This window comes from Lycium barbarum, chromosome 4 (assembly GCF_019175385.1).
Source record: "Lycium barbarum isolate Lr01 chromosome 4, ASM1917538v2, whole genome shotgun sequence".
Taxonomy (NCBI): domain Eukaryota; kingdom Viridiplantae; phylum Streptophyta; class Magnoliopsida; order Solanales; family Solanaceae; genus Lycium; species Lycium barbarum.
Window position 1 is genome coordinate 80421571 of NC_083340.1, and position 19912 is coordinate 80441482.

At 40.2% G+C, this 19912-nt stretch overlaps 1 protein-coding gene across 1 annotated transcript; it reads left to right on the top strand.

Annotated features, from left to right (window-relative positions):
• Window positions 1-423: 423 nt before the first annotated feature.
• Window positions 424-17774, top strand: LOC132637564 (uncharacterized). The gene is made up of 7 exons (XM_060354637.1): window positions 424-706; window positions 826-1114; window positions 1277-2015; window positions 12201-13985; window positions 14073-14287; window positions 17330-17499; window positions 17647-17774. The coding sequence occupies exons 1-7, from the start codon at window positions 424-426 to the stop codon at window positions 17772-17774; spliced, it is 3609 nt and encodes a 1202-aa protein (XP_060210620.1).
• Window positions 17775-19912: the final 2138 nt, after the last annotated feature.

Here is a 19912-nt window from a genome sequence, read left to right on the forward strand (position 1 = left end):
GAGGGTGTCATTGCTGTTGAGGAAAATGATCTTAGAAATGCATGTGAATTTACATGCCATTCTAAGCATGGACATGCCTCAGCATTTATCATGGAGCAGATAGAAAAGGAGGTCCCAGATGGTGATGATACATATGAGCAGATGGAAAACCTAAATGATTTGCATGCTATAGAATCAGGTGAGGTTGAAATGCAGACTGAGGCTGGTATATTGGCAAATGCCAAAGGGGATTTGGAGGTTGCAGATAATTACACAGATCACACATTAAGTCTCCCATCTTTGGATCAGGTACAGGAATGTGATTTCTCTCTTGATAATAACATGAAGGAGAGAGATTTGAGCATCTAAATTAATGACAATGGCATTGGTTCATTTCCTCCTGAGAGGGAAGTGATCAAGGATTTGGCAGTGGTACAAGTGAAAATGGACAATGTCCAGTCACTGATTCATCAGAGAAAACAATCTCCTTTGAAGGAACTGCATGATGTGATCTCTCATAATATTAATTTGGGAGCTGAGGTGGAATATGATGAGGGCAAGAACAAATTCAATGAAAGTGAAGAAGAGGTTTCAGTGGAACAGGTTTTTAGTAATGCGGTCAAAGAAGCTGGCATCTCACCAAGATCTAGACAGAAAGGCTCCAAGAAAGGAAAGAAACAAGTAATCACAGATACTATTCCTATAAGAGTGGTACCAAGGAGAGGTTGTAAGCCTATTTTTAAATGATGATGAAGACACTCTTTTGGAATATCAGATCTGTGAACACACAACAAGCTTTTCACAGAGTCCAAATGCTGCACAGACATCATAAATTCACCATTATAGCTTTAATGGAGCCTTTTCAACACTTTAGGCATATTCAAGGATTTAGAAGGAGATTAGGCATGACATATGCCCATTACAACTGCAATGGTAAAATATGGTTCTTTGTAAATGATAATGTGGATGTGGAGATCCTGCAGGATCTACAACAACAGATTACTATAAAGTTGTTTTTCCAAGAGTGGAATAAGTCACTTATGGTAACTATGGTCTATGCAAAGTGTGATCATCTGGAAAGAATAAGTTTATGGGATAGTTTGTATAGTTTGGATGATCAAATGGAATTGCCTTGGTTGGTAGGGGGTGATTTTAATGTTATTATGAATGAAGATGAGAAGATTGGTGGTTTACCTGTATTTCTAGATGAATATGAGGATTTTGCATTTTGTATTAATTCATGTGAGCTGTTTGATATAAATTATAAGGGGAGTTTGTTTACTTGGTGGAATGGAAGGGCAGGTAGTGACTGTATTTTCAAAAGATTGGATAGAATGATTGCAAACTCTAAACTACAAGATTGGTTTGCACATATGGAGGTGCAACATTTATCCAGAACTGGCTCAGACCATGCTCATTTGCTACTTACATGTGCTGAATCTTCACATCACATAAGGAAGCCTTTCAGATTTCTAAAATTCTGGACAGAACATGAATCCTTCTTAGAGGTAGTTAATCAGGCATGGATCACAGATTTTGAAGGGGATGATTTTATCAGATTCAAGTTGAAATTGAAGAATGTGAAATCTGCCTTATCTGCTTGGAGTAAGGCAACTTTTGGTGATATTTTCAAGCAACTAACAGTAAGGGAAGAGGTGGTGAGAATTAAAGAGCAATGTTTTGAAGAAGATCCTACTCCTATGAACAGGATGGTCCTACAGCAAGCACAAGCAGCATTGAAAAAGTATGTTCATTATGAGGAAGAATTTTGGAGACAAAAGTCACATATGACTAGTTTTGCTGAGGGTGACAGGAATACAAGGTACTTTCATAGTATTGTGAATGGGAGGAGAAAGAGATTGCAGATCAGAAGAATTCTGAATCAACAAGGAGTATGGATAGAAGGGGAGTCACTTTTGGCAGAAGAAGCTTGTAGATTTTACCAACAGCAGTTCTCCCAAGAGGTTGATCCTTTAGATTTTCAATTGCTACAATATGTTCCTAGTATGGTGGATCAGGATACTAATAATCAGCTGGTAAGCATGCCAACTTTAGAGGAGGTGAAGAAGTGTTACACCTTGGAAATTTCCCCCGCTAGCGTACAGTGATTAGGCCAATGAAGGGTATGACGTATATGGTGTTTTGACGAGGGACAACGTCCTTTAGACTGGTATTGAGGTGCTAAATAATTGTTAAGAAGGTTCCATAAGGATCGAAGATCAAGCGAACTGACGAGAATAAGACTCAGTGAACTGATGGGTTATACGGTCGATTATACGGACCGTATAACATTATACGGCCGTATAATGGACCGTAAAAGAGTCACAGAATGAGACAGAATGAGGTTGCTGAAGGGATGATTTTACGGTCAATTATACGGACCGTATAAAATTATACGACCCGTATAATGTACCGTCAAGTTGACACAGAAAAAGGGTAGTCATTGGAGCAGTTTTACGGTCGATTATACGGACCGTATAATGGACCGTATAATGATGTCGAGACAGATTTCAATTTTTAAATAAGGACCGAAGTTCATTTTATTTTATTTCATCCTCTCTCTCTAAGACCCAACATCTCTCTAGAACCTTCCAAAACTCTTCCAATACAAGAATCCAAGTGAAAATCAAGATCAACCACACCAAGTTCATGAAAACAAGAGTGTGAAACCCAAGTAAAGTTCATCCTCCTCAAAGAAAACCAAAAGAGGTGAGATAGGGTTTTGTTGCTAGAGGAGAAACTCCACTCAAGACTTGTTCAACCATCATCCAAGGTAAGTTTCATGACCATGTTATGTTTTTTAAGGTATTGGAAGGTTAAGATACCCGAATTGTAGAAGAACATAGCAAATGGGTCATTCAAGAGTGAATAGTGTCATGGGTGAGTGGTAGTTGAATTGAATCATGAATGTTAGTGTGTTGTGAGTATGAATATGTTACAAATGACATGAAGACCATGAGATAAGTGTGATACATGGGAAAATCCGATAGCGAACCCAAAACCATAAATGTGGGGGAAAATGAAGAGAAATGGTGGATCATGGCCATTGTATATGAATGATAATTGTGATTTGCTATATTGTGATTGTCATTGTGGGTGATTGGGAGTTGATATGGAATACGGGAAAAGTAGTATAAACAAAGGAAGTGCTGCCCAATTTTCTCTAGAAATAATAGTCGTTCTTATAGTTGGTTAACTAACGATCGTACGAATCCTCTTTTTGAAGGTAGAGGCGTGACATTGAAGGAGAATAAGCAGACGCTAAGTTGCTTAAACTCCAAAGGTATGTAAGGCTTAACTCTTCTTTCAAAAGGCATGAATCCTTCGAGCTTTCCACAAATCCTTCTATAAGATGAAGCTTAAGAGTCCTTCTATATATTAAATCCCCTATGAGCATGATAGTGATGACACTGAGCTAGAGTCTAGAGACTCAAGAAATTTTGGCATGATGTTCCTACAATGCTAATGATGATATTATTGTTAACACTCGTCTTACGTTTTCTTCCCTTCAAGGCGAGGCATGAAACTCATGAATGTCCATAATGCAATTGGGGATTCACGACCTTACGTCACCCTGACATAGTATGATTGTCTTAAAGCCTAATGAATGCTCTTAATGCTATTGTATGTTATGACAATAAGATGATAAGAAATGCTAACTTGTAACACTATGGGATACATGGAACACTAAGAAATGATAACATGATGCTATGGCTTGAGATGTATAATAATGACGTGTTATGATCGATGTTGTGATGATAAGATTCCACCGTGCCTATATGGCCGGGCATGTCACCGCTAATGCAGGCTGCGTATGATTCCACCGCGCCTATATGGCCGGGAGTGTCACCGCTAATGCGGGCTGCGATGTTTACACCGAGCCGAGAGGGCCGGGCATGATCACCACTAGTGGGCGGCATATGAGGGTTACCCGAACGCGGGTAACGATACAGATTATGATGTGATTATGTATACGATGACGTACGTGATGATGTATGGGATGTGATAACATGTGTACTATAATTGTGTAAAATGTGAAATATGACAGTAATACGATTGCCTATGACATGTGTGCAGGTTATATCTTTGTCCCATGACTCATGATCTTTCTATTATGTTTGTTTATTTCATTCCTGCCTTAAATACTCAGTACAATACTCGTATTGACATCCTTTTTCTATGGACGCTGTGTTCATGCCCACAGGTAGACAGGGAGGAGACCTTGCTCCGGATTCTTAGAGGCTGCTAGCTGATTGGAAGCCCTCCATTGTCCCGGAGGTGCCTATGATGATTCTTTTGTGTACAGTTGTAGATGTCATCTCTTAGAGGCTCGTAGATACTCGACGTGGGTCGTGTGGTTTCATGGCATGGTCATTATGTATATATATATATATATATATATATATGTGTGTGTGTGTGTGTGTGTGTGTGTGTGTGTGTTTACATTATTTTGCTAGCCTAAGGGCTCGTATGTATAAAAGCATTTCGTTTCTAAATAAAAATGGATTTTATTATAAATTAAGCATGAATCGGATAAATGATTGCTAAATAAGCTTAATAAGTGATGGCACGAGCGGTGCTCGGTGGTTAGCCCCGGGTACCCGTCACGGCCCCTAGCTGGGTCGTGACAAGAAGGTTGTATCAGAGCAGTTGGGTCCTAGGAAGTGTCTACGAGCTGTGTCTAGTAGAGTCTTGTTTATGGTGTGTTGTGCGCCACATCAATAACCAGGAGGCTACAGGGCATTTAGGAAGAATGACCATCCTTCTTCTTAGGGAATCATGTGATAGAGCTATGTGTAAGATTTTATCCTCCCTAATAATGTGTTATGGTTTCAGAATGCCGCCAAAGGGAAAAGCTGCAGCCGCCCAGAAAGGTAAGACTACGGCAAGGAGGCGGGTAGAAAGAGAGCCTTCAGTGAATATAGAAGAAGGCGAATCGCATAATGAAGCTTTGTCTAATACTTCTTCTACCCCGCCTAATGTGGGAGAGCAAGGAGGAGCCCCAGCTCCGATCCCTCCACCGGTTGCTTCAAGTCAACAAATGGTCGAGGCTATTCAGTTATTGACCCAATTGGTTGCCACACAGGCACAACAACAAAATGTGGGTTCAAGTGACCGGGCAGCAAGTACAAAGGCCCATGATTTTATGAGTCTAAATCCCCCGAAATTCTTCGGGTCAAAGTCGGAGGAAGACCCACAAGGTTTTATTGATGAAATATTTAGGACATTGAAGATTGTCCATGCCTCCGAAACCGAATCCGTGGAATTGGCATCCTATAGACTCCGGGATGTGGCGGTGTTATGGTACAACAATTGGGTGTTATCAAGAGGGGAGGATGCGCCTCCTCCGGTTTGGCAAGAGTTCGTAGATGCTTTCATTCGCCACTATTTTCCACCCGAGGTCCGCCGAGCTAGAGCGGATAAATTTCTGAATTTGAGACAGGGAAGCATGAGTGCCTGGGAATATAGCATGCAATTCAATTCTTTGGCTAGATATGCTCCGACTATGGTGGCCGACATGGGAGATCGGGTACATAGATTTGTGAGTGGTCTGGGACCTCATTTATTTAGAGATTGCCTGACGGCTTCCTTGCAAGACAGGATGGACATTTCTCGGATACAGGCTCATGCTTAGAATTTAGAGGGGCGACAACGACAACAAAGGGGCGATCGCGACAGTGATAGGAGGCAAAACAAAAGGGCTAGATCTAAGGGCACAGGTGGTGATTATAGAGGGGGATCGAGGCAGGCTTATTCCCGACATTCAGGCCAGTCAGCGACTAGTGCACCTCCTCGGTTCGTGGATAGGGGATTTGATCGCTCTTTTCCGTTGGGACAGGGTCAGAGCTCGAGAGCTCCGGGTTCTCACTTTCGGGGTGATTACAGTCAGAGACGACTGCCAGTTCCACGATGTAGTCGGTGCCGCAAATTACATTCAGGGCCGTGTTGTCAGGACACTGATGGTTGTTATTGTGGGCAGACTGGACATTTGATGCGAGATTGTCCCTCGCGATATGGTATAGGTGGCGTTCAGCCCACAGGCTCAACAGCGGGTTCCTCATCAGCACACCCCGCAGGGCAGACTTCTCAGATGACAGCAGGCCAAGGCAGAGGCCGAGGGGCAGCATCTACTTCGGGTGCCACTCAGCCCAGTGTATATGCTTTAGCGGGACGACAGGATCTCGAGTCCTCTCCGGATGTTGTCACAGGTATATTGTCTATATTCTCCCGTGGTGTGTATGCGTTGATAGATCCGGGTTCTACATTTTCTTATATTACTCCATACGTTGCTGGTTGTATCGGGGTAAAACCAATGTCAATTAAACCCTTTGAGGTACTCACTCCAGTTGGTGATCCTGTGATAGCAAGACAAGTGTACAAAAATTGTGTTATTGTGATATGCGATCGACAGACCAGGGCTGACTTGATTGAGTTAGAAATGGTAGATTTCGATGTAGTCATGGGTATGGATTGGTTGGCTTCGTGTTATGCAAATGTTGATTGTCGCACAAAAGTGGTTCGATTCCAATTTCTGGGAGAGCCCGTGCTCGAATGGCAGGGTAATACAGCATCTCCGAAAGGCAGGTTTATTTCCTACCTCAAGGCAAGGAAGATGATAGCCAAGGGCTATATTTATCACTTAGTTCGGGTTCATGATACCGAGGCAAAGCCACAAATTTTCTAGTCAGTTCCGGTGGTGAATGAGTTTCCAGACGTATTTCTAGATGAACTTCCAGGTCTTTCTCCAGAAAGAGAGATTGATTTTGCCATCGATGTGTTGCCGGATACTAAGCCTATTTCTATTCCTCCTTATCGAATGGCTCCGGCAGAATTGAAAGAGCTAAAGACACAGTTGAAGGATTTTCTCGAGAAAGGGTTTATTAGGCCCAGTTTATCACCGTGGGGAGCACTGGTCCTGTTCGTGAGGAAGAAAGACGGTTCTCTACGAATGTGTATCGATTATAGGCAACTGAACAAAGTGACGATAAAGAACAGATGTCCTCTTCCAAGGATTGATGACTTTTTTGATCAACTACAAGGTGCCAAGTGGTTTTCTAAAATAGATCTGAGGTCGGGCTACCATCAAGTGAGAGTTAGAGAAGCGGATATTCCCAAAACAGCTTTCAGAACGAGATATGGCCACTATGAATTTCGGGTGATGACGTTTGGGTTGACTAACGCTCCGGCAGTGTTCATGAATTTAATGAACAATGTGTTCAGGCCACTCTTGGACTTGTTTGTGATAGTGTTTATTAATGATATTCTGGTGTACTCTCGCAGAGAAACAGAACATACAGATCATTTGAGGATTGTTCTTGGCATTCTCCAAGCCCGAGAGCTATATGCAAAATTTCGAAATGCGATTTTTGGCTGAATTCTGTGACATTTCTGGGCCATGTTATTTCCTATGACGGTATTCGAGTCGACACTCAGAAAATTATAGCAGTGAAGACTTGGCCAAGGCCTACGAGGCCTACAGAAGTTCGTAGTTTTCTGGGTTTAACAGGCTATTATAGAAGGTTTGTAGAGGGTTTTTCATCCATTTCAGCCCCATTGACGAAGTTAACCCAGAAGTCGGCTAAATTCCAATAGAATGACGCTTGTGAACGTAGTTTCCAAGAGTTGAAAAACAGGTTGACCTCAGCTCCAGTTTTAACACTTCCAGAAGGGCCAGATGGCTACGTTGTGTATTGTGATGCTTCCGGTGTGGGATTAGGATGCGTGTTGATGCAGCATGATAAAGTTATTGCATATGCTTCTAGACAATTGCGGAAACATGAAAAGAACTATCTAACGCATGATCTTGAATTGGCTGCGGTTATTCATGCCCTGAAAATGTGGAGGCATTATTTGTATGGTGTGCATGTTGATATCTATACAGATCACAAGAGCCTCCAGTACATTTTCAAGCAAAGGGAGTTGAACCTGCGGCAGAGGCTGTGGTTAGAATTATTAAAAGATTATGATGTTAACATTTTATACCACCCTAGGAAGGCGAATGTAGTGGCCGATGCACTTAGCCGCCGATCAATGGGCAGTTTATGTGAAATACCTCCGAAAAGGAAAGAGATGGTTCAAGAACTTCATCGATTGGCTAATCTTGGAGTGCGTGTAATTGATTCAGGTGATCCAGGTATTAGTATCAAAGATTCCACAATTTCGTCCTTGGATCTGGAAGTGAAGGAACGGCAGTATGAAGATCCTCAGTTATGTCATTATAGAGACGCGTCGCATGGAAAGGAAAAGTCTCCGTTTGAAGTTTCTAGTGATGGAATTCTTAGATACCGAGGCAGGTTGTGTGTGCCGAATGTGGCGGAATTACGCCGACGAATTCTAGAAGAAGTACATTGCTCTCGATATTCTATTCACCCGGGTTCAACCAAAATATATCATGATCTCAAGATGATGTATTGGTGGGATGGCATGAAGAGAGACATAGCAGAATTTGTAGCACAATGTCCAAATTGCCAACAAGTAAAAGCAGAACATCAAAAGCCAGGAGGATTATTGCAAGCGATAGAAATACCCACTTGGAAATGGGAAGTGATTAACATGGATTTCATCGTGGGATTACCTCGTTCTCGTGGTAGATATGATTCTATATGGGCGATCGTGGATAGATTGACAAAAGCAGCCCATTTTCTTCCAGTTAGAACCACGTACTCAGCAGAAGACTATGCAAGGCTGTATCTCAAGGAAATTGTGTGACTCCATGGTATTCCATTGTCCATTATCACGGATTGGGGAGCACAGTTTACAGCTAAGTTCTGGAAGTCTTTTCAAGAAGGTTTGGGCACGCAAGTGAAGTTTAGCACGGCATTTCATCCACAAACTGACAGGCAGGCCGAGCGTACTTCGGTTGTTAACAGCCCAAAGTCGCCAAAAGTCTTACGCGGATAACCGCCGGCGAGACTTGGAATTTCAAACTGACGATTGGGTTTTTTTGAAAGTGTCACCAATGAAAGGGATAATGAGATTTGGGAAGAAGGGGAAGCTAAGTCCTAGGTACATCGGACCCTACAAAGTCATTCGCAAGGTGGGCAGGTAGCATATGAATTGGAATTGCCTTCGGAGCTTGAATCAGTCCATCCAGTCTTTCATGTTTCGATGCTCCGCAAGTGTGTTGGAGAACCCACCAAAGATTGTCCCGATAGACGATGTGTAGATAATAGAAAGGCCAACTTATGAAGAGGTGCCTATTGCCATCTTGGATAGGCAAGTGCGAAAGCTTCGAAATAAAGAGGTAGCTTCAGTCAAAGTTTTATGACGGAACAACAATCGGGAAGAAATAACTTGGGAGGCAGAAGAGAAGATGAGATCCGAGTACCCCCATTTGTTCCACCCCCCAGGGGAGATCCAAGCTGAGACATCAACGGTATAAGGTATGTATGCTTTATTTTACTCTTTGGGTCGTGTGTGGCCATAGATATGTTCATATTGTAATGTAGCCCCGTGAGGCAATGATATTATGGGTTTTTGTGACAAGTTGGTAGTGCCAAATTACAGGGGAAACTCTGGCAAAAAAAATTCTAGAATCCCGAGTGTTTAACATTCGGGGACGAATGTTCCAAAAGGGGGGAGAATGTTACACCTTGGAAATTTCCCTCGCTAGCGTACAGTGATTAGGCCAATGAAGGGTATGACGTATATGGTGTTTTGACGAGGGACAACGTCCTTTAAACTGGAATTGAGGTGCTAAATAATTGTTAAGAAGGTTCCATAAGGATCGGAGATCAAGCGAAATGACGAGAATAAGACTCAGTGAACTGATGGGTTATACGGTCGATTATACGAACCGTATAACATTATACGGCCGTATAATGGACTGTAAAAGAGTCACAGAATGAGGCAGAATGAGGTTGCTGAAGGGATGATTTTACGGTCAATTATACGGACCGTATAAAATTATACGGCCCGTATAATGTACCGTCAAGTTGACACAGAAAAAGGGTATTCATTGGAGCAGTTTTACGGTCGAATATACGGACCGTATAATGGACCGTATAATGATGTCGGGACAGATTTCAATTTTTAAATAAGGACCGAAGTTTATTTTATTTTATTTCATCTTCTCTCTCCAAGACCCAACATCTCTCTAGAAACTTCCAAAACTCTTCCAATACAAGAATCCAAGTGAAAATCAAGATCAACCACACCAAGTTCATGAAAACAAGAGTGTGAAACCCAAGTAAAGTTTATCCTCCTCAAAGAAAACCAAAAGAGGTAAGATAGGGTTTTGTTGCTAGAGGAGAAACTCCACTCAAGACTTGTTCAACCATCATCCAAGGTAAGTTTCATGACCATTTTATGTTGTTTAAGGTATTGAAAGGTTAAGATACCCGAATTGTAGAAGAACATAACAAATGAGTCATTCAAGAGTGAATAGTGTCATGAGTGAGTGGTAGTTGAATTGAATCATGAATGTTAGTGTGTTGTGAGTATGAATATGTTACAAATGACATGAATACCATGAGATAAGTGTGATACATGGGAAAATCCGATAGCGAACCCAAAACCATAAATGTGGGGAAAAATGAAGAGAAATGGTGGATCATGGCCATTGTATATGAATGATAATTGTGACTTTCTATATTGTGATTGTTATTGTGGGTGATTGGGAGTTGATATGGAATACGGGAAAAGTAGTATAAACAAAGGAAGTGCTGCCCAATTTTCTCTAGAAATAATAGTGCGTTCTTATAGTTGGTTAACTAACGATAGTACGAATCCTCTTTTTGAAGGTAGAGGCGTGACATTGAAGGAGAATAAGCAGACGCTAAGTTGCTTAAACGACAAAGGTATGTGAGGCTTAACTCTTCTTTCAAAAGGGATGAATCCTTCGAGCTTTCCACAAATCCTTCTATAAGATGAAGCTTAAGAGTCCTTCTATATATTAAATCCCCTATGAGCATGATAGTGATGACAATGAGCTAGAGTCTAGAGACTCAAGAAATTTTGGCATGATGTTCCTACAATGCTAATGATGCTATTATTGTTAACACTCGCCTTACGTTTTCTTCCCTTCAAGGCGAGGCATGAAACTCATGAATGTCCATAATACAATCGGGGATTCACGACCTTACGTCACCCCGACATAGTATGATTGTCTTAAAGCCTAATGAATGCTCTTAATGCTATTGTATGTTATGACAATAAGATGATAAGAAATGCTAACTTGTAACACTATGGGATACATGGAACACTAAGAAATGATAACATGATGCTATGGCTTGAGATGTATAATAATGACGTGTTATGATCGATGTTGTGATGATAAGATTCCACCGTGCCTATATAGCCGGGCATGTCATTGCTAATGCAGGCTGCGTATGATTCCACCGCGCCTATATGGCCGGGCATGTCACCGCTAATGCGGGCTGCGATGTTTACACCGAGCCGAGAGGGCCGGGCATGATCACCACTAGTGGGCGGCATATGAGGGTTACCCGAACGCGGGTAACGATACAGATTATGATGTGATGATGTATACGATGACGTACGTGATGATGTATGGGATGTGATAACATGTGTACTATAATTGTGTAAAATGTGAAATATGACAGTAATACGATTGCCTATGACATGTGTGCAGGTTATATCTTTGTCCCATGACTCATGATCTTTCTATTATGTTTGTTTATTTCATTCCTGCCTTACATACTCAGTACAATACTCGTACTGACGTCCTTTTTCTATGGACGCTGTGTTCATGCCCACAGGTAGACAGGGAGGAGACCTTGCTCCGGATTCTTAGAGGCTGCTAGCTGATTGGAAGCCCTCCATTGTCCCGGAGGTGCCTATGATTATTCTTTTGTGTACAGTTGTAGATGTCATCTCTTAGAGACTTGTAGATACTCGACGTGGGTCGTGTGGTTTCATGGCATGGTCATTATCGATATATATATATATATATATATATATATATATATATATGTGTGTGTGTGTGTGTGTGTGTGTGTGTACATTATTTTGCTAGCCTAAGGGCTCGTATGTATAAAAGCATTTCGTTTCTAAATAAAAATGGATTTTATTATAAATTAAGCATGAATCGGATAAATGATTGCTAAATAAGCTTAATAAGTGATGGCACGAGTGGTGCTCGGTGGTTAGCCCCGGGTACCCATCACGGCCCCTAGCTGGGTCGTGACAAGAAGGTTGTATTTGAATTATCTGCAGATAGTGCTGGTGGTCCAGATGGTATGGTTGGAATATTTTATCAGGTGTGTTGGGACATTGTTGGTGCTGATGTATACAATCTTGTGAAAGCATTTTTTGATGGCCAAACTCTTCCTAAGTCACTCACACATACCAACCTGGTACTGTTACCAAAGAAGAACAACATTGAGACCTTTGCTGATATGAGACCAATCAGTCTCAGCAACTTCATCAACAAGGTTATTTCTAAAGTGGTTCAGGATAAGCTGGAGGGCATTCTACCTTCACTGATATCTCCTAACCAATCTGGAATTGTTAAGGGCAGATGTATCATTGAAAAGGTCCTTCTAACTCAAGAAGTTGTGACTGACATTAGATTAAGAGGAAAACCAGCTGATGTTGTACTTAAGCTTGACTTGGCTAAAGCATATGATAGAGTATCATGGAGTTACTTGATCAAAGTTTTAAGGAAGATGGGATTTGCAGAAATTTTCATAGATATGGTGTGGAGGCTGATAGCAAATAATTGGTACTCCATACTCCTTAATGATCAAGCTCATGCTTTCTTTCATTCCACCAGGGGTGTAAAACAAGGAGATCCTCTTTCTCCTGCTTTGTTCATCTTATCTGCTGAAGTTTTATCTAGAGCATTGAATTCTTCATTTGAGAATAATGACTTTAAAAGTTATGGAATGCCCAAATGGAGTGCCAATCTGAACCATCTGGCATATGCAAATGACACAATAATTTTTTCATCTGCATATGAGTTAATTATGGAGGTACTACATGCATATGAGCAGGTATCGGGCCAACTTATAAATAAAGGCAAGAGCTCATTCCATGTACACAGTAAGGTGTCTATTGGGCTGATACAACAGGTGGAGACTATTACTGGTTTTAAAAGAGGCACTTTTCCTTTTACATATTTGGGTTGTCCTGTCACATATTCAAGGAAAAGGAAGGCTGATTACAATGATCTAATCAAGAAAGTCAAGAATAGGCTGCAGACTTGGAAAGGAAGATTGCTATCATTTGGAGGAAAATCTGTTCTAATCAATAATGTATTAATGAGTATGCCAATACATTTGTTGTTAGCCATCAAACCTCCAAAATGTGTTATCAATGATATGCACAAAATCTTCTCAAGATTCTTCTGGAATAATAGTGAGGAAGGCAGAAGAAGACACTGGTCATCATGGCTAAACTTGTGTAAGCCAAAAGAGGAAGGGGGAGTAGGCTTTAGATCTTTGTTTGATGTATCTAAAGCCTTATGTGCAAAACTTTGGTGGAAATTCAGGACAACAAATACTCTATGGGCAAACTACATGTGGATCAAATATTGCAAAAGGCACAGTCCTCAGACTGTGCAGTGGAAAGGAGGTTCTCAAGTATGGAAGGCTATGATAGAGGCTAGAGATAATATAGAGCAAGAAATATGGTGGGAACCAAGGAGTGGAACTGCAAATGTATGGTTTGACAACTGGACAAAGCTAGGGGCACTATATCACATTATTCCAGATGATTTTGGAATAGATGAGGGTGTTCAAGATGTAAAAGAACTTATGTTGCATGTTGGTTGGAATATAGGAAAATTGCAGCAGTTGTTTCCTATGGATATTGTGGATCATATATTGGAAGAATTGCACTTTCATGAACCAAAAGATGAGTGGGATATGCCAAGATGGATGATCACAGCATCAGGCAAGTTTACTGTAGGCACTGCATGGGAATTACTGAGGAGTAAAGCAGTCAAGTCAGATGTTTTTAAGAATATATGGATATCAGGGGTGCCTTTTAAGATATCTTTCTTTTTCTGGAGGTTGTGGAAGTACAAAATATTAGTTGGAGAGGTAGTAAGAAGGATTGGGGTAGATACTGAGGCATGTTATTGCTGTGATCATAGGCAATATGAACTGTGGATCATTTGTTTGTTACAGGAAATGTTGCCACAAAAGTTTGGACTTATGTTAAAACTGTTGTTGGCATCACAGCACAGTTTCAACAAGTCAGGCAGCTCCTTCAAATCTGGTGGAATACAGATTGTCCCTCAAAGTTCAGAACCATTTTTAAAGCTATTCCAATGGTCACCATGTGGCAGATATGGAAGTGGAGGAATACAGTCCTATATGGAGGGAGGATATCCATCAACAAAGTGATTTATGAGATAAACATGGTCATATATCATTTGTGTAGAATGAGGTTTCCAGGGCAGAACAACTTACCAAAATGCATACCTCAAATTCTACAAATCTTTGAAGCATACAGGCCAAGAATTGTAAGCAAGATAGTGAAATGGGATTTTCCTAAGCCAGGATGGTATAAATGTAATTCTAATGGAGCTTCTAGGGGAAATCCTGGACCAAGTTCTGTGGCCTTTTGTTATAGCCCGTATTTTGTACATTCGGATATTCCAAGATAATCGTGGTAAGTTAAGGGCAAGACTATTTTCCAAAGTTATTTTAATGTACAAGTTGTTTATTAGTATGGAAATATTGAGAAAGGCTAAGGGTAAAAAGGGAAATTCACAAAGTGGTTCATGGTAATATTGTGAAAGGCTAGGGGCAAAATGGGAATTTCACAAAAACTCAAGAAAGTTCTTGAAGGGCCATGTGGCCGTCCAAGTGGGGTGGGCTTGGCCCACATGGATGAATTATGTATGTATATATATATGACTTATTAGTCATATTTATCTCCACCTTTACACTTAGAAAAATCAAGAAGCTTGGAGAAGAAAAACTTGAAGAAAAAAAAATAGGGGCCATTCGGCCATGGCTCCAAAAATTTGGTCCATGGAAATTGATCAAGAAAAATTATTCTCTTCTAGTATTCCAACAAATTTGAAGGCCCTAATTAACGTGGGGTGGTTGTTGAAGCAAGCAAACCATTCATTTGTGCAATTTCACCCCTAGCCGAGCAAGAGGATAGATGGAAGAAGGTAAGTTTAATCTTCTTTTCATATATTATGGATGATTTGTATATGTTGTAGAGTGAAGAAATGAATGAAATTCATGAAAGTATGTGTGTGTAAGTTGTGGCCGAATATAGAGGGGGGTATTGTGTAGATGTGATGAATTGATTTTATTTAGTATTTTGATTGTTGTAGTTGTAGATTTCATGATGAAAATGAAGGTTTGATGAATTGAAATGAAGTTGGAATCATGGTGGGATTGTCGAAGAAGTTAATGTGACATTAGTATGGTTTCTTATATTTGTATGAATGATATTGCTAATGTGTAGGTTGTAAATATAATTCATGAATTTGGAAGTGAGACATGTGTTTGGAAGATGGTAAGTTGGGTTGTTGTGATTGAATTTGAAAGAAGGAAATGTGTTGTTATTGTTCTTATTAAGTTTGGAAGATTTCGGATCATTGTTCATAATTTGGCCGAGTGGAATTCTCGGATTATTGTTGATAAATTGGCCGAGTTGCATTCTCGGGTTTGTTGTTGATGATTTGGCCGAGTTAGACTCTTGGGGTTGGTTGTATTTACAGGGGAGATGCTGCCGAAATTTCAGGAGATTATAAATGAATTTGTTTGAAAGACTAAGATAAGTATGTGATGATGAGTCTAATGATTGTATAAATTCTCTTGAATGTAGACTAGCGTGCTTGGACAATTAAGCGTAGCTAATAGGACGTGGAACAGGTATGTAAGGCTTACCCTTTCTTTCTTTTGGCATGATCCTTGTGAAACAAATAGACAAAGTATATGTATGATTTCAAAGAAACTCCTATTCTTTTGGCATGATCCTTGTGAAACAAATAGACAAAGTATATGTATGATTTCAAAGAAACTCCTATTATTAGAGCCACTAGGATGGCTAATATTCTTGATTTCCATAAGCTACTTCATATGGTTTTGATACGTATCTATGATGTCCGAAGCTCTATTTGATATGTTTCAGAGTTTGCCTATGATTCTTATTCACTTCTTGACATGAGTACGCTCGGTATAGTGGAGCTTATTGTATGGTTGCGTAACGAGTAAAGCATAAAGAGTTCATGTCCCTAAAAGGGTTCTGTAAGTATTAATGTCTCTACCTTTTGTATACAGTCTTGGATTGCTTTGGAAACGTTCGAAGAGGTTCTGTGGTAAAAGTGTTCATAACTTTCTCATACTAACTCGGATTGACTTGAAACGTGTTTACGATCCTCGAGTGTCGGTTTGTGTACTTATCTATCGAGTCTTGATTTATATGCATATAGTTTCTCACTACTCTGCTCGTGCACGCCCCAATATGTCTTTCACCGAATCCCGGGCCAGGGTATGTTCTCGTGCGTACTCCACTGCATTGTTCACCGCGTCCCTCTCACTTGCGGGCCGGGGCACGTTATGTATGATATGATGACATGATGATATGATGACGGGGTGGTGGCCAGGATGGCATATGATGACTCTATTCACCGCGTCCCGCAATAGAAGGTCGGGGCAGGTTACATGCATACATGATACATGACATTGACACATATTATTTTATTCACCGCGTCCCTCAATAGAGGGCCGGGGCACGTTATATGAATACATGATATATGGTGATGACATGCATGAATTTACTCACCGCGTCCCTCACTAGAGGGCCGGGGCACGTTATATGATATATGGTTTATGATGATGACATACATGATTTTCATTTCAAAAGGCAAGTGCTTTGATGTTTTTAAAAAGTCATACTTGATTCTGGTAAATCTCTGTCTCAGCTATGATCCTCTTTACTACATTTCATGCCTTACATGCTCAGTACATATTCCGTACTAACCCTTCTTTCTTCGGGGACTGCATTTCATGCCACGCAGGTACACCCAGATGAATAAAGGACATTGCTAGAAGATGCTTCAGCTGGATTGGCGAGCTCCACTTCCTTTCGGAGTGTTGCCGAGTCAGAGTACATATGTTATGATTTCTGATTAATGTTAGAGACTTTGCAGACAGAGTCGTGGGAATAGAATGTCAGTATTGTAAGCGGCTCCACCAGCCGATGTGTCATTACGTACTATGATTACAGATTCTACTTAAAGTTGAGCATGATGAAAAGAAAGTTTCCGAAAGCTTTACTATGTATGTCATTCTGATTTGAATTAAAAGTCCAAAATATTATGTGTGTACTAAGGATCAGAGGGTTCGCTCGGCCCTAAGTAAGGGTCGGGTGCCCATCACACCCTAGCGAGATTAGGGTGTGACACCTTTTGTATTAGAAATGCAGTAGGTGATTTCCAGTATGCAGCAGCAAGAAGGATATCAGATGGTTCAAATTTGATAGCAGAAGCAAGGGCACTACATGAGGGGCTTAAGTACTGTGTTACACACAGTCTGTTACCAGTGGTGTTGAAAACAGATTCAATGACTATGAAGATGATCTTAACTGGTCAGTGGTAGACTCCATGGAGTATATCAATGATCATAAATGATATCTCAAGGTTAATGAGGGATAAGGAAGTAAGGGTGGAGCATGTGCTGAGAGAAGGAAATGGACTGGCTGATGTTTTAACTAACTATGCTTTTGATTTTGCAGGTGATCATCTTTTTCAGAGTTTTACTTCACTTCCTATGAAAGAAAGGAAAATTCTAAATACAAAGAAGTCACATATACCATACATGAGGATCAGGCTAGCTAAGGACCATCACATCCCTGGAGATTAATAACAAGCTGGAGAGCAGTAGCAACAACAAGTTTGCATCTCAACATGCCATAAATAGCACATGGACCTGTATGAAACTATCTTTGGCAGAAGTATAAGAGTGGTATTAGCTTGTAGCTCATTCTCTTGTAAGACTACTAAAGATTGGTTCAGTCAGGCAACTTGCAACTTTGGAATAATGGCAAACAAAGGTCAACATCAAGACAAGGAGATAGCAGCTACATCTGAAGGAACATGGAGGATTTCTACTCCGTCCTGGAAGCCTGAATATGTATTCATTTTGTTTTTGAACCATAGCACCTGGTGAGAGCTTGTAGGTGTTTGGGATGGTATCAAGACAAGGCCAGAGGATCTGCTGTAGATTAGTATCCATATAGTCTTTGGATGTGTTTTCCTTTTTAGTCCTTTTGTTCTTTTTTTTAGGATAGTTTCATTTGGCTTTTCTTTTCTTTTCTTTCTTTACACTATTGTATAGAAAACTTACTATTTTTTTAATAAAACACTGCCAAACTTGGTTTGGTGCCTTTCATGCAAAAAAAATAAAATAATGTATTTGGTCTGGGTTGCATTTGATTAATTTATTTACATATGGTAGAATTACTCATCTGTCCTTTGTATTAATAATATAAGAATAAATACATTACTGATGTATTTTACATTAATGTGTTTTTTCTTATTTATTTCTTTTATTTTTTTTGTTGTAGCTACACTCTTGTGTGCGTATCAGGAGAGTGTGATGGGAAATTCAGGGCGTCAAGTGTCGGTAAGTCAGGAATGTTTAGAGTTAGGGAGTTTCAAGACAAACATACATGTCCATTAAAGGAAAAGGTTTATTCCCAATGCCAAGCTACAAGTCGGTTGATAAGTGGGATTGTCAAACCAAAAATATCAAATCATAAGAGGAAATATACGCCTAAAGACATTGCGGAGGACGTCAAAAATGATTTTGGAATGGATGTGTCGTACATGGTTTTTCTTGGCGGGCCAAAGAAAGGGCGATGAACGATTTAATGGATGAACCGGCTGAATCTTATAAAAGACTACCTGGATATCTATACATATTGGATAAGACTTACCCGAGTTCACATATTAGAATGCGTAAAACCCGCGAAAATGAATTTCTGTATGTTTTTATAGCACTATATGCATTAATCAAAGGCTTTGATTATTGTCGGCCAATTGTGGTGGTTGATGGAAGCCACTTAAAAACACCATACAATGGAACATTTGTCTCGGCAAGCACATTAGACGGTGCAGGTATGTCAAAAAAATACATATTAATTTATTACCTCAATATATATTTTATATGTTTTGGACAAATACAAAATGTATTTCATTTTATTTTTCTTCTTAACTGTATCTCCAGGCAACATACTTCCCTTAGCGTATGGTGTGATTGATTGTGAGAATGACAGATCATGGACGTGGTTTTTTGAGCGTTTCAGAGAATCATATGGAATTAGAGAGAATATGTGTATCGTATCAGATAGGCATGAAAGTATAAACAAGGCTGTTTGTCGAATTTATCCAGAAGTTGCACATTATGCATGTATTTGACATCTGTGGGGTAATGTATGTAAAAAATACAAAAAGAGCCATGATGTGCTGAGTCCTGTTTTTTATTCCATGGCAAAGGCATACACGCAGGATGATTTCGATGAGTTAATGGGAAAGGTTCAAAAGGTAGATATGCGTGTGGCAGAGTATTTGGAATCGGCTGGTAGAGACAAGTGGGCTAGATTGTATGCATCTGTTAACCGAGGGTGGACAATGACTTCTAACATAGCAGAGTGGATTAACCGACATCTTCTAGCAGCTAGAGAACTGCCTATATATGACTTTCTCGAAGAAGTTAGAAGGATGTTTGGGAGATGGAATTACAATAACCGGAGAAATGGAACATACACGTTCACTACACTCGGTAAAAAGTTTCAGGAGATGCTATCAATCAACGAGTATCTATGTCTACGAATGACGGTATGTTTCAGTTTAATGCGTGTTATAATTTATTTGACAAACTTGTACTTGTACTAATCTGGTGTTTCTACACATTATACAGTTGTGTATTTGGTATCCATGAACAGTTAGTGTTAATGTAAGTTATATGACTCTTTGAAAATTGATATGTATTTGTTTAAT

Coding starts and splice junctions, on each gene's coding strand:
- LOC132637564 (XM_060354637.1), top strand. CDS start 424: ATGGACAATGTCCAGTCACTGATTCATCAGAGAAAACAATCTCCTTTG. Junction 1,115..1,276: donor GATCAAATGGAATTGCCTTG/GTTGGTAGGGGG, acceptor GTGGAATGGAAG/GGCAGGTAGTGACTGTATTT. Junction 2,016..12,200: donor AGGATACTAATAATCAGCTG/GTAAGCATGCCA, acceptor ATATTTTATCAG/GTGTGTTGGGACATTGTTGG.